This window comes from Dendrobates tinctorius, unplaced genomic scaffold, assembly GCF_039654945.1.
Source record: "Dendrobates tinctorius isolate UK_male_01 unplaced genomic scaffold, ASM3965494v1 ptg000144l, whole genome shotgun sequence".
NCBI classification, from domain to species: Eukaryota; Metazoa; Chordata; class Amphibia; order Anura; family Dendrobatidae; genus Dendrobates; species Dendrobates tinctorius.
Window position 1 is genome coordinate 626,113 of NW_027361811.1, and position 13,825 is coordinate 639,937.

A 13,825-nucleotide genomic window follows, 5' to 3' on the forward strand; every position below is an offset into this window, starting at 1 on the left:
TCCATTCTTTGTAGGTGGCAAAACTTGCAAAATTAGCAGTTTATCAAATACTTATTTTCCCTACTGTAACAATTTCTATGAAAAGAGAAAATTAATTTTTCATTAGACTGCAATACTACATTATTGCAGTGCATTTTATAAGCGATCACAGTGTTGAGTCACCTAGACTAGTAAAATGCGTAAAAAGCGTTTTTTTAAATAAAATGTAAGTAATGAAATGTAAAAAAAAATAACATTTAGAATTTTTGCATGTGTAATTGTGCAGTAGTAGTATTTGTAGTACTCCACAAGCACATGTTTATTTCCTTTGCGTGTATTGGAACAATGCAAAAAAAAAAAAGAGAAAAAAAAGCAAATTGGATATGATTTCACACAAAACCCCAAAAATGGGAGGGACAAAATTGCTGGCATCCTCAACTTAATATTTGGTTGCCCACCCTTTGGAATAAATAACTGCAATAAATTGCTTCATATAACCAAGCTTCTTACACCTCTCAACTGGAATTTTGGACAATTCTTCTTTTGCAAGCTGCTCCATGTCTCTCATATTTAAAGGTTGCCTTCTCCCAACAGCAATGTTAAGATCTCTACATAGACATTCAATGGGATTTAGATCTGAACTCTTTGCTGGCCACTTCAGAACTCTCCAGTGCTTTGTTTCCATCCATTTCTTGGTGTTTCTTGATATACGTTTGGCGTCATTGTCCTGCTGGAAGATCTAAGATGCAACCCAGCACTGACACTGGGCATTACATTGCCAACCAAAATCTTCAGATTTCATAATGCCTTGCACACAGTCAAGGCACCCAGTGCCAGTCTTATCTGTCCACAAGACACTTTCCCAGAAGGATTTTGGCTTACTCACATTCATTTTGGCGAACTGCAGTCTAGCTTTTTTGTGTCTCTGTGCCAGAAGTAGCGTCCTCCTGGGTCTCCTGCCATAGCATTTCGTTCAAAGGTCGACAGATACTTTGCATTGACACTGTTGCACCCTAAGCTTACAGGTCAGCTTGAATTTCTTTGGAACTTGAGTGGGGCTGCTTATCCACCTTCTGGATTATCCTGCATTGCAACCTTTCATCAATTTTTCTCTGCCGTCCTTCTCCAGGGAGATTAGCTATAGTGCCATGGGTTGTAAACTTCTTGATTATGTTGCGCACTGTGGACAAAGGAATATCAAAATCTCTGGAGATGGACTTTTAACCTTGAGATTGTTGATATTGTTCAACAATTTTCATTCTCAATTCCTCAGACAGTTCTCTTCTCCTCTTTCTGTTCTCCATGCTTATCGTGGCACACACAGACACACAATGCAAAGACTGAGTCAACTTCTTCCCTTTTTATCGGGTTTCAGGGGTGATTTTCTGATTAGAGAAAGTACAGTATATAGGCCAATACAAGGTGGAGATTACAAAAGGAAATCATTAAACAGAGAGTCTTATTGGATCTTTATTTTGGGAGACACGATCACCACATAAATCTGAGACAAGATATTATTTTACAGTATTAATGTTTTACTTCTATTTTGTTTCTTTTTTTTGTTTTAGTTTTCTCTTGATTTAGCATTGTCTATTTATGTGTTGTTATCAAAAATTCCTGATTCAATACTTATGGCATTTCTTGGCAGCTTGCTTTAATTACTTGGAGGAGATGCCCTTTGCGCATTCAAACTATACATAAGAACTGTCAGTCAAGCCAGACCATGAATAAGACTAACGTCAAAATGCGTAGGTCTTGTCATTTATAATGGCACTGTTGCCCTTGTGTATAGAGCTTTCTATTTTAACAAGCTGAAGAAAAGCTATGCTTTACATTTTTCTGATGACAAAGCCTCTTTTTTGCTGGATCACCATCCTTTTTCCTACCTGATTTTCATATTGCCCACACCTGTTACTTTCCACAGGTGAGTTTGAATGAGCATCACATGCTTGAAGCAAAGTTGTTTACCCACAATATTGGAAAGGTGCCAACAATTTTGTCTGTTCCCTTTTGGGGGTTTTATGTGAAATGATATCCCATTTGCCATTTTTTGTGTTGTTCCAATACACATAAAAGGAATAAACATGTGTTTAACAAAACCTGTGTAATTGCAATAATTTTCTGGGAGAAATACTTCATGTTCTGGAACAATTTAAAGGATGCCAACACTTTTAGCCATGACTGTATATACACCGTGATATATAGATACATATATAACGGAGAGCTGTGTCTGCAGCAACATGCATAGAAGCAGTGTGAGCTCTACTGAATGGAGCCATGCCTACCATCAGTTTCCAGAGCCCAGAATTTTATCATGTCAAATCTTCCCATCAGAGGTAGTCATGAAATTCTCAGCCAAAGATAATGAGACAAGGAGAGCAGCTCAGGTTACAGAAGGATTTGGGAAAGCAATGTATTTAGTAAAGTACTTATCTCTGACTGTTAGATCACATGAAAGGGACATGGAAAGTATTGGCCAGTCCCTTTAAGTAATTACAAAGAAAAGTAAGAAATGAACTATTCTGAGTACCACAGTTATGTCAAGCATTGTGTAATATTGCTTTTTACAACAATACTGTAATAGCATTTGAAGATGTATGAATCATGGGACCACTTAACACTTTTCCTTTACTTGGCAAGTTCTGAAACAAAAAAGTCATTTCCGATTCCCAAAGGATGATGTTTAATAAAAAAAGAATTTAAAAGAATATAATTCTCCGCCATGGCAGCAGTGATTTACCAGAAAAGAATCAGACAGATGTTGTTTTATATTGTATCTTTTTTTTTATTTTTCCTCATCAGACAATCATGAAAGACATGCATGGTACCAGGACAAGCTGCTGTTAATTACTATGTTGGAAATATGTTTGACACACGGTTCATAAGTACAGAACTTGGGTCTGGGTCCCCTATTAAACGGAAACAATTTTTTTGTCCCTCAAAAACCCTTACATTGCATATTGGTATGGTTTGACATTGAGGTTCACAGATGTTATCCATGCCTTCACATGAAAAACCTAACCATAGAAATTGTAGATATTCGAACAATATTACAATTGCACCCACTAAGGCCTGTTTCACACATCCATATTTTACCATCAGTCAAAATCCGCCGTTTTGCAAACAAAACGGATCCGCCATTTTGCTTGGCGGATCCGTTTTTTTTCCCATTGAGTTTCATTACCGGCGGATCTTGACGGATGGCCATCTGTTGGATCCGTTTTTTTGCGGATCTGCCAAGATTTTGACGTCCGCCGACATGCCCGGACGGACCATGCAATGTTTTTTCGGGCGGCCGGATCCGCATTTCTCGCTGCGCATGCCCGAAAGACCTCACTCAGCCGCAAATTTAACCCTAAACTCTGTTCTGGCGGCTGAAAAATTCTCTCTCTCTATCTCTCTCTTCCCCCCCCAGGCAGCAGTTTCTTTAAAATTCTTCCTTCGACGGATCCGTTAAAATAACGGTCCGGTGCCAAACGTTGTGGTCAGTACAGGAACGGATCCATTGTCTGCCATTTTAGTGGATTTTTACTGACGAAAAAAACTGATGTGTGAAACAGGCCTTAGTGAAATTGCATTTTACTTCTAAATGATACAAAGCAAGTGTAAAAATATCTGAAATGTTTTGCTAATTTTGACTTCTAAAAGGGGTATTCAAGCCTAAAATCCCTGGATAATTGAGCCTTGTGATTGATATTTTTTGCCATGACTATAGATCTATTATAGTCTGACTCTATCCCCTGTTTGAGAGTGGTCACTCAGCTGTGGAGCCCCTCTTTTTAGCAGTCTTTGAGGGTTTCAGTGGTTAACTCCCCACTGGATAGGTGATAAATGTTTTAGACTGAAAACAGAATCCTTGATGTGATCTTGTTGATGCATTACTTAGTAGCTATATGGACAGAGAGAAGTATACCCAATGTTGTCTAATATCTATGGCTGTATCTCAACTTTGATGTTGGGGGATTTCAACATACCCATTGCCTGATCTTAATTTCCACTAGGAAGTCCACCAATGGCTGTGACCAGGGCCGCAGCTATAATGAGGCAAGTTGAGCCAGGTGCTGAAGCAGCAGGCAGCAGGGGGCGGCATTATGCGCGCCTCTACCCGCAGCACCTACAATTTAGCCTCTGCACGCTGGTGCTGTGGTCGTGCAAGAGGCTGTAATTGATGAGATCACAGAAGGGAAGGAGTCAGGGCCCCCTGATCATGTGACCCCTGACTCCTCCCCTCTAGTGACCTCCTCACAGGTCCTGTAGTTGCTCCTCTCCTCATCTGTAGCATCTTCACTCTGGATATTATGTGACCCCTGACTCCTCCCCTCCTATGACTTCATCACAGGTCCTGTGCGCATCAGCCCTTGTTTTATGCAGGACTCTGCTGTCTGTGCTGGCTGTCATCATCCTGGATGAGGCAAGTTTATTTGTGGGGTCAGGGGGGTTTACAGGGTGGATGTAGCAGAGCTGCGAGTGTGTGAAGTTTACAGAGCAGAGCTGCAAGTGTCCGAGGTGTACGGAGCAGAGATGTGTACGGAGTGGAGCTGTGTGTGTACGAGGTGTAAGGAGCAGAGATGTGTATGGAATGAATCTGTGTGTGTACACGGAGTGGAGCCATGTGTGTGTACGAAGTGTACGGAGCAGAGCCGCGAGTGTGTGAGGTGTACAGAGCGGAGCTGTGTGTGTGTGCGAGGTGTACGGAGCGGAGCCGTGTGTGTGCGAGGTGTACGGAGCGGAGCCGTGTGTGTGCGAGGTGTAAGGAGCAGAGCCATGTGTACGAGGTGTAAGGAGCGGAGCCGCGTGTGTACGAGTTGTAAGGAGCAGAGCCGCATGTGTACGAGGTGTAAGGAGCAGAGCCGCGTGTGTACGAGGTGTAAGGAGCAGAGCCGCGTGTGTACGAGGACCGAGGTGTATGGAGCGAGCCGCGTGTGTGGGAGGTGCATGGAGTGGAGCCTCGAGTGTGTGAGGTGTATGGAGCGGAGCTGCACATGTACGAGGTCTACGGCGCGGAGCCGCGTGTGTAAGAGGTGTACGGAGCGGAGCCACGTGTGTAAGAGGTGTACGCAGGGCCGCAGCTATAATGAGCCAAGTTGAGCCAGGTGCTGAAGCGGCAGGCAGCAGGGGGTGGCATTATCCGCTCCTCTACCGACAGCACCTACAATTTAGCCTCTGCACACTGGTGCTGCGGTCGTGCAAGAGGCTGTAATTGATGAGATCACAGGAGGGAAGGAGTCAGGGGCCCCCTGATCATGTGACCCCTGACTCCTCCCCTCCTGTGACCTCATCACGGGTCCTGTAGTCGCTGCTCTCCTCATCTGTAGCGTCTTCAATCCGGATATCATGTGACCCTGACTCCTCAACTCCTATGACCTCATCACAGTTCCTGTGCACATCAGCCCTTGTTTTATGCAGGACTCTGCTGTCTGTGCTGTCTGTCATCGTCCTGGATGAGGGAAGTTTATTTGTGGGGTCAGGGGGGATTTACAGGGTGTATGTGGCAGAGCCGCGAGTGTGTGAGGTGTATGGAGCAGAGCTGCAAGTGTACGAGGTGTACGGAGCAGAGATGTGTACAGAGTGGAGCTGTGTGTGTGTACGGAGCAGAGATGTGTACGGAGTGGAGCCGTGTGTACTAGGTGTACAGAGCAGAGCCACGTGTGTGCGAGGTGTATGGAGCGGAGCTGTGTGTGTGCGAGGTGTATGGAGCGGAGCCGTGTGTACGAGGAGTAAGGAGCAGAGCCGCGTGTGTACAAGGTATAAGGAGCAGAGCCGCGTGTGTATGAGGTGTAAGGAGCAGAGCCGCGTGTGTATGAGGTGTAAGGAGCAGAGCCGCGTGTGTATGAGGTGTAAGGAGCAGAGCCGCGTGTGTACGAGGTATAAGGAGCAGAGCCACATGTGTCCGAGGTGTAAGGAGCAGAGCCGTGTGTGTATGAGGTGTAAGGAGCAGAACCGCGTGTGTACAAGGACCGAGGTGCAGGGAGCAGAGCTGCACGTGTACGAGGTGTACGGAGCAGAGCCACACGTGTACGAGGTGTACGGAGTGGAGCGTGTGTGTGTACGAGGTGTACGGAGCAGAGCCGCGTGTGTACGAGGTGTAAGGAGCGGAGCCGTGTGTGTACGAGGTGTAAGGAGCGGAGCCGCGTGTGTAAGAGGTGTACGGAGCAGAGATGTGTGTGGAGTGGAGCTGTGTGTGTACACGGAGCGGAGCCGTGTGTGTGTACGAGGTGTACGGAGCAGAGCCGCGAGTGTGTGGGGTGTGCGGAGCTGTGTGTGTGTGCGAGGTGTATGGAACGGAGCCACATGTGTGCGAGGTGTAAGGAGCAGAGCCGCATGTGTACGGAGCAGAACCGTGTGTGTGTACGGAGCGGAGCCGTGTGTGTACACTGAGTGGAGCCGTGTGTACGGAGCGGAGCAGCGCATGTGCGAGGTGTACAGAGCGGAGCAGCGCATGTGCGAGGTGTACAGAGCGGAGCAGCGCATGTGCGAGGTGTACAGAGCGGAGCAGCGCGTGTGCGATGTGTACAGAGCAGAGCAGCGCATGAGCGAGGTGTACAGAGAGGAGCCGCACGTGTACGGAGCAGAGCCGCACGTGTACGAGGTGTACGGAGCAGAGTCGCATGTGTGTGAGGTGTATGGAGCGGAACCGCATGTGTACGAGGTGTATGGAGCAAAGACGCATGTGTACAAGGTTTACGGAGTGGAGCCATTTGTGTACAAGGTTTACAGAGCGTGGCCACGTGTGTACAAGGTGTACGGAGCAGAGCCGCATGTGTACGAAGTTTACGGAGTGGAGCCATGTGTGTACTGAGTGGAGCCATGTGTGTGCGAGGTGTACAGAATGGAGCCGTGTGTGTATGAGGCATAAAAAGCAGAGCCGTGTGTGTATGATGTATGCTGAGCCATACGTGTACAAGGTGTATGGTGGGGAGCATTCATACCTCCCAGCGGGACAGTCCCGATTTTGAGAGAGATTCTGCCCCACTGCCCCAGCTGAGTACACGGTGGAGCCCCGAGGAGCACTTTAAAATTCGCACTTGATGTTCCACTGGAAGTGACGTGCTAGAAGCTGACTGGAAATGAGGTAATTTCGGGAGGAGATTGTGAGGGAATCATGGAGGCACTTCAAGGAATGCTTCAGATCCATCACCGTATCCTCCCCCAACAGCGTGGACAGCAGGATCGCCGTGGACTCGTGATGCCGACCATGTGAGCGGATCATGATATTTCCTGCATCGGGAGGCTCAGGGGGGCACTACAGTGGGAGCCGGGCTGCTGTAGTATCTTTATAGAATCTTTCTTTCTCTCTCTGTTTCTTTCCTTCTTCTTTCTTTCTTTCTTTCTTTCTTTCTTTCTTTCTTTCTTTCTTTCTTTCTTTCTTTCTTTCTTTCTTTCTTTCTTTTTTCTCTGTTATTTCTTTCTTTCCCCTCTTTCTTTCTCTCTCTCTTCTTTCTTTCCCCTCTTTCTTTCTCTCTCTGTTCTTTCTTTCTTTCTCTCTCTGTTTTCTTTTTCTCTGTGTTCTTTCTTTCTTTTCCTCAGTACAAGTCAGTGTGCCTACAGTACCAGTCGAATAAGAGGGGTAGGAAACTAGGTGGCACGGGTCACATTGAGCCTCTCATACTTTTTACTGGTGTATAATCATATGCCCTGAGCACCCCCATAAAGTGGGCCAGTGCCAGACAACAGGGTACAAACAAATCACTATTACTATCAGTCCAAGTGGACAATTATATAGGTAAAGTTAATGATGTCCCTGTGCCAAGCACTGTGGAGGATCAGAATACACTGAGGAGACCAGAACAGCAGGGTTTGGGTAGAAGAATTATATGGGGCCCATTACACTGTATGAAGTAATATATTGTGCCCATTATGCTGTATGAAGTAATATATGGTGCCCATTATACTGTATGAAGTAATATATGGTGCCCATTATACTGTATGCAGTAATATATGGTGCCCATTATGCTGTACGAAGAAATATATGGTGCCCATTATACTGTATGAAGTAATATATAGTGCCCATTATGCTGTATGAAGTAATATATGGGGCCCATTATACTGTATGAAGTAATATATGGGGCCCATTATACTGTATGCAGTAGTATATGGTGCCCATTATGCTGTACGAAGTAATATATGGTGCCTATTATGCTGTACGAAGTAATATATCGGGCCCATTATACTGTATGAAGTAATATATGGGGCCCATTATACTTTATGAAGTAATATATGGGGCCCATTATACTGTATGAATGAATATATGGTGCCCATTATACTGTATGCAGTAATATATTGGGCCCATTATACTGTATGAAGGAATATATGGTGCCCATTATACTGTATGCAGTAATATATGGGGCCCATTATGCTGTACGAAGTAATATATGGTGCCTATTATTCTGTATGAAGTAATATATGGGGCCCATTATACTGTATGAAGTCATATATGGGGCCCATTATACTGTATGAAGTAATATATGGGGCCCATTATGCTGTATGAAGTCATATATGGGGCCCATTTTGCTGTATGCAGTCATATATGGGGCCCATTTTGCTGTATGCAGTAATATATGGTGCCTATTATTCTGTATGAAGTAATATATGGGGCCCATTATACTGTATGAAGTAATATATTGGGCCCATTATACTGTATGAAGTCATATATGGGGCCCATTACATTGTATGAAGAAATATATTGGGCCCATTATACTGTATGAAGTAATATATGGTGCACATTATATTGTATGAAATAATATTTGGAGCCCAACATACTGTATGCAGTAATATATGGGGCCCATAATACTGTATGGAGCATTATGTGGGGATAGGGGATGACTTTCTGTTTGTTGTGGATCTGACCGCTGGGACCCCCATGATCCTAGGAAACGTAGCTTTGAAGGGCACCATGTAAATGGAGCTGTGGTCAATCATACGCACTGTGGTGCCATTCACATGTGGCTCTTCAAATAACTCCTTAAAGAGAGTGATGAGGGGATGACAAAGTATAGCAAAAATTCACTGATCGGGGTGATGAGTGTTATAGTTTGTGGGCTGGTGGGATTTGTGTGGCAGTGCTGTATTTTTGTCCCAGTCCGGTCCTGTGCCAGGCCTACCATTGCCATTAATGACCCTTGTTATAGATACTTACGTGTTGTTCTTGTATGTGCGTGTGATGCCGCTGACATCCTTGTTTGGACACCTTTTTTTTCTATTTATCTAAATCAAAATGTCCACTATTGTACTCAGTTTTACAGGATAGATATGAAAATTTACTTTGTGTGCGAGGGGGGGTGGGGCGCGTCATTTTGCTGTTCGCCTCAGGCAGCAGAGAGGCTAGGTTCACCCCTAGCTGTGACGTCTATCCCAGAATCTTCTAGATCTTCTTAAACCAAACCTCAGTGGACTTTGAGAAATGCATGGGATTATTGTCATGTTGAACAGTACACTTCCTCACAGAATCTGTCACATTTTCTTCTAGTGTTTTCTGAAAATTAAATTTATATTGCCCTACATACACTGCAGGTTTCCAGTGGCAGAGGAAACAAAGCAGTCCCAGGATATCACTAAGCTATAGCCATGCTGATCCATAAGCTTCAAAAGTTTCAGTTTTGTTTCACTGCTCCCCAGAACAGAATCCTAAACCTTCTAAGGCTTATTTTGATGGTTTTGATCATATTGAAGTTGACTTTTCTTGTGTTTTGTGTCAATAGAAGTGAACGGCTTGGAGTTTGGGTATGGGCTTTACTATGCATTCTGAAACCTCAGTGCCTGCTGCTAACATATCTTGCTACAGGTCCTTTGCAGTCAGTCGAGAGTTTTTGACCCCCTTGTTTCCTAGTGGCAGATGGTGTTAGCTTTTGTGGCTACAGTACTAAGATATCTCAGATGGCGTTCCTTCAACTATAAACTTAGGAAACATTCAATGTCTTTACTATCTTTTTGTTTCCTTTTCCTTGATTGTGCAAGGCAATGATCTTTTGTCAAAAAGGAGTTGTTTTGGGTCTAAGAACTAACGAGCAGGGTCGCCTTATTTTGCTTTAAATATTGTAGTGTTAGCGTTGTTACTTATGACTTGTGTTTTGAAACTGTTAAACTGTAAAGCGCTGGGGAATATGTTGGCGCTATATAAATAAAGATTATTATTATTATTATTATTATTATTACAAACAATGGAGCTTTGTTCTGTAAATTATAGAAAGTGTTAAACTAGCATTAAACAAAATTGTCTATATTTTATGGCCCATTAGACAGGTGAACCCAGGATGTTATATGACTGCTCATTGGCTATCTACAAGCTTATAGGCGGCCATTTACTGGCCAGTTTACACAGCCCTTTGGAGACCTTTTCTCAACCTTTCACCTAGCCAAAGAGACAAACTGTTAACTATTGAACAGAACAGCAATGGAACAGAACAATCACTTATATAATTGTTCTGTCAACATGGCACATCACCCATTTATATGGGACGATGTACTGCCAAAAACTTATTTTACGCATGCATAAAAATCATACCGCCCGACAAATGAGCATTTTGCAAATACAACGGGTGATCCATGCTCTGTTTAAATGGGTCAACAATTGGGAACAAACACTTGTTCTCCAGTTATTGGCTCTGCTAAATGGACCATTAGAAAGTTCCCTGATATAAAAAGGGAATTTACTGATTGGTGACTGAATCATGCAGCCGGTGAGGCCATGTAAAAGGTCCTATAGAATATCTTGCAACTTTAATCTCTTTTGGAGTCTGAGCAATTATAGTAATAGGGAATTTAGATGTCTGTGTGATTGGCTCTTTCCTGTATCTAGTCTACCTGGTAAGGAGTATATTAAGGACTTGCTTCAAAATCTTTGCTATAAATGCAAGAACCTAGTGCACCAGTTTTTAATTTTTATTACTGTTTGGTTTTCGAATGACTTTTTCCAGCATTTGTTATAAAAACTGTGGTGTGAATAGTTAAATGTTGGCCATTTTCTCTTGTTAGTGCAGTTTTCCTCACAAACTGACCAGCACTTCTGTCCATACAATGGCTGACAGTAGGGGGGATAGTGTGATCAGATCAGTCCATCAGCCTCCTCTTAAGGCCCCGTCACACTAAACGATATCGCTATCAATATCGCTGTAACGTCACTGGTTTTGTGGCGCAGCAGCGATATTGCTAGCGATATCGCTATGTGTGATACATACCTCCGACCGGCTCCCCCGCTGGTTATCGCTGATCGCGCGAGAACGTCCTGGGCCATTTCTCGTCGTCAGCTTCCTGCTGGGCTTCCTGTGGCGCCGATGAGTGACGCGTGGACGCGGGCGGGAGGACGTCAGGATCACCTAGTGTGACAGGTAAGTAGCAACCCCCGACCCCTGCTATGTCGCTGGTGAGATCTGCCTGTGTGGCAGCTCACTAGCGACCACTTAGCGATGCACCAGCGATCCATATCGTTGTCGGGATCGCTGGTGCATCGCTAAGTGTGACAGTACCTTTACTGTAAAACACCTCACATCCTGTTATCTGTTGGAGGAGACTGATGGTGTGAAGAAAGTTGTACTATCACAAGAACGTGGCCAACCTCTTTAACAGCATATTATAACAGGTTATAAAGTTGCCATCCAGTTTCTATTGAAGATGCTTTTGATAAGAAATGATAAAAACAATCTAGAATATGGACCTTAAATTGTATGATTTATATGAACTGGATGGACAAATGTCTTTTTTCGGCCTTGTTAACTATGTTACTATGAGTACTGTAGATTTTAACAATATTCTTATGTTCCCAGGGTATGGCACAAATTTAATCTGCTTGATTTTGGGGCATAAATATAATATTTTTTAAAATAACAACAGTTAATTTGGGTTTTATTTCTCATACATTTCAGCATGGCAGGTGGAGCAGCATACTCTTTTGTGACATTCTGGGAAGCCCCACCATCAGCAGACAGTCCTCCAACCACACTCAGCTGGGACGAACAAAAGACTGCTTTATTACAAGTTACAAATACAAAAAAGAATATGGACTCTAAAGACATACGAGAATACTAAATAAAACTTTAACTTCACTAACAAGTATTTTAAATAAAGTGTTTACACCTATGGGAAATCTAACATGTCTCTGGGATAAGAAGTACAGAGAAGAAGACTTACATTCTGCACAATGCCCATACTGACTGAAATTTCATAGTAAAAGGTCATTTATTCGATGCAAAGTATAAATCTGGCAAAAAAGTTAATTGACTTATGGAAATGGAAGTGGTTTCAGAGGTTCTCGTAACTTCAGAAACATGAGATAAAGATGTGATTGTGGAGGCAGGAATGTTTCTGGGTTCTCTAATGTTTTTTGTTTGCTTTTTTTAAAAAAACAAAAACAGAAAACCACTGTGGTCAGTTTTCTTACATTCAAAACAATTGTTATCTATGAGAAGCCTTTAACTGCTGAGCAATGAAGATGCATTACAATTAGTGTCCTCTTTAGACACATAACCCCTTCCCAGCATCTGCCATGCAAGTACTAAGCAAATCAGGAGTGGTTGTATATAGTGGGCTCATAGCGTGAGCCCTCCCATACCTAGCATATAATGGCTGCGTTCCCGCAACCATCAATATGTTACATGCCACTGTAATCTCTGATAGCCAAATAAACAGCTGACCGGCATTTGGCATCATTCTATGTAACCATTGGCTACCCCATAATATGATCACGGGGCGCCAATGAGTTGCTATGACAGTCGGGTGTCTGTTGAAGACCTCTGTGCCTGCCACACAGAGCTTCATTGAAACCCAGCATGGGCCCCGGGCTTCAAAGAAGACCATGATTTCTACTATTTGCTGCAATATCAAAGTATCTCTGCAAAAATGATCAGATGATCACAGGTTCTAGTTCAATATTCATGCATGGACTAATGCTAGTTGAGCACCATCATATCTGATTTTGACCTCTGAATGAATAGATTGTTTGGTGAGCTCCCTATGTGCAATGAAGTGCCAGCGTTTTTCTCTTTGCTACAATTCTGATAGGAAAATCATATTACCAGATAATTTTTTTTTTACCACAAAATGAACTCCATATAAAGAATTCCCCCCAAAAAATGTCAGAATTGCATATTTTCTCAATTTCACTGCACTTGGAATTTTTTTTCCTGTTTTTCAGTACAATATGTTGTAAAATGAACTATGCTATTCAAATGTACAACTTGTTCTGCCAAAAAACCCAAGCCATCATATATTTATTAAGACAGAAAAATAAAAAAGTTATAACATTTGGAAGAAGGAGAGGAAAAAAATGAAAATGCAAATATGGAAATTGGCCATATTGGGATGGGGTTAAAGGCAACCTGTCGTGATTCATGCTGCTTGACCCACAGAAAGCGTGAATCAGGCCACCTCCCTTATTGTAAATATATACATTTTACTCTGAACTATGTTTTTCTCTGAACACATTGCAGCATTTCAGAGTGTGGCTGAGGATGAGAGGACTAGTCTTTGAGGTATGTCTTCTGGCTTCCCACTTGCTCAGAAAGGGAGAGGTAAGTCAGTCTAGGCATGTTTATTAAGGTAAGATACTTGTTGGGATGAGCAGATGAGGAGAATCTGGCAGGCACATACCTCCTGGACTAGTCACTTGGTCCTCAGCCAAGTTCCACAATTGTATTTGTTTTAAAAAAGATATTCCTAGACTTATATAATCATACTGTATTAATGGGCCCCTTATAGGCACTATTATTTGCTGTATCTGACCATGCCAAACTGCTCCAGTTCACTGTCTGCACATCCATCTAATTCAACTCCTGCATTGATTATGTAAGTATTCACTCTATTCTATGTCAGCATGTCAGCAAGCAGCCTCTAATAGCATCCATCTTTGCTTGCT

General features: G+C 43.2%; 1 protein-coding gene across 4 annotated transcripts in view; it reads left to right on the forward strand.

The window, feature by feature from the left end:
* The window catches only part of SLC35D2 (solute carrier family 35 member D2), a 207,241-nt gene extending 194,911 nt beyond the window's left edge, over window positions 1-12,330 (forward strand). For all 4 annotated transcript variants that reach the window (XM_073545946.1, XM_073545948.1, XM_073545947.1 and 1 more), the window contains one exon: window positions 11,838-12,330. In XM_073545946.1, the coding sequence (XP_073402047.1) occupies window positions 11,838-12,000 (163 nt within the window). In that variant the 3' untranslated portion in view covers window positions 12,001-12,330. The remainder of the gene's footprint in view (window positions 1-11,837) is intronic.
* Window positions 12,331-13,825: the final 1,495 nt, after the last annotated feature.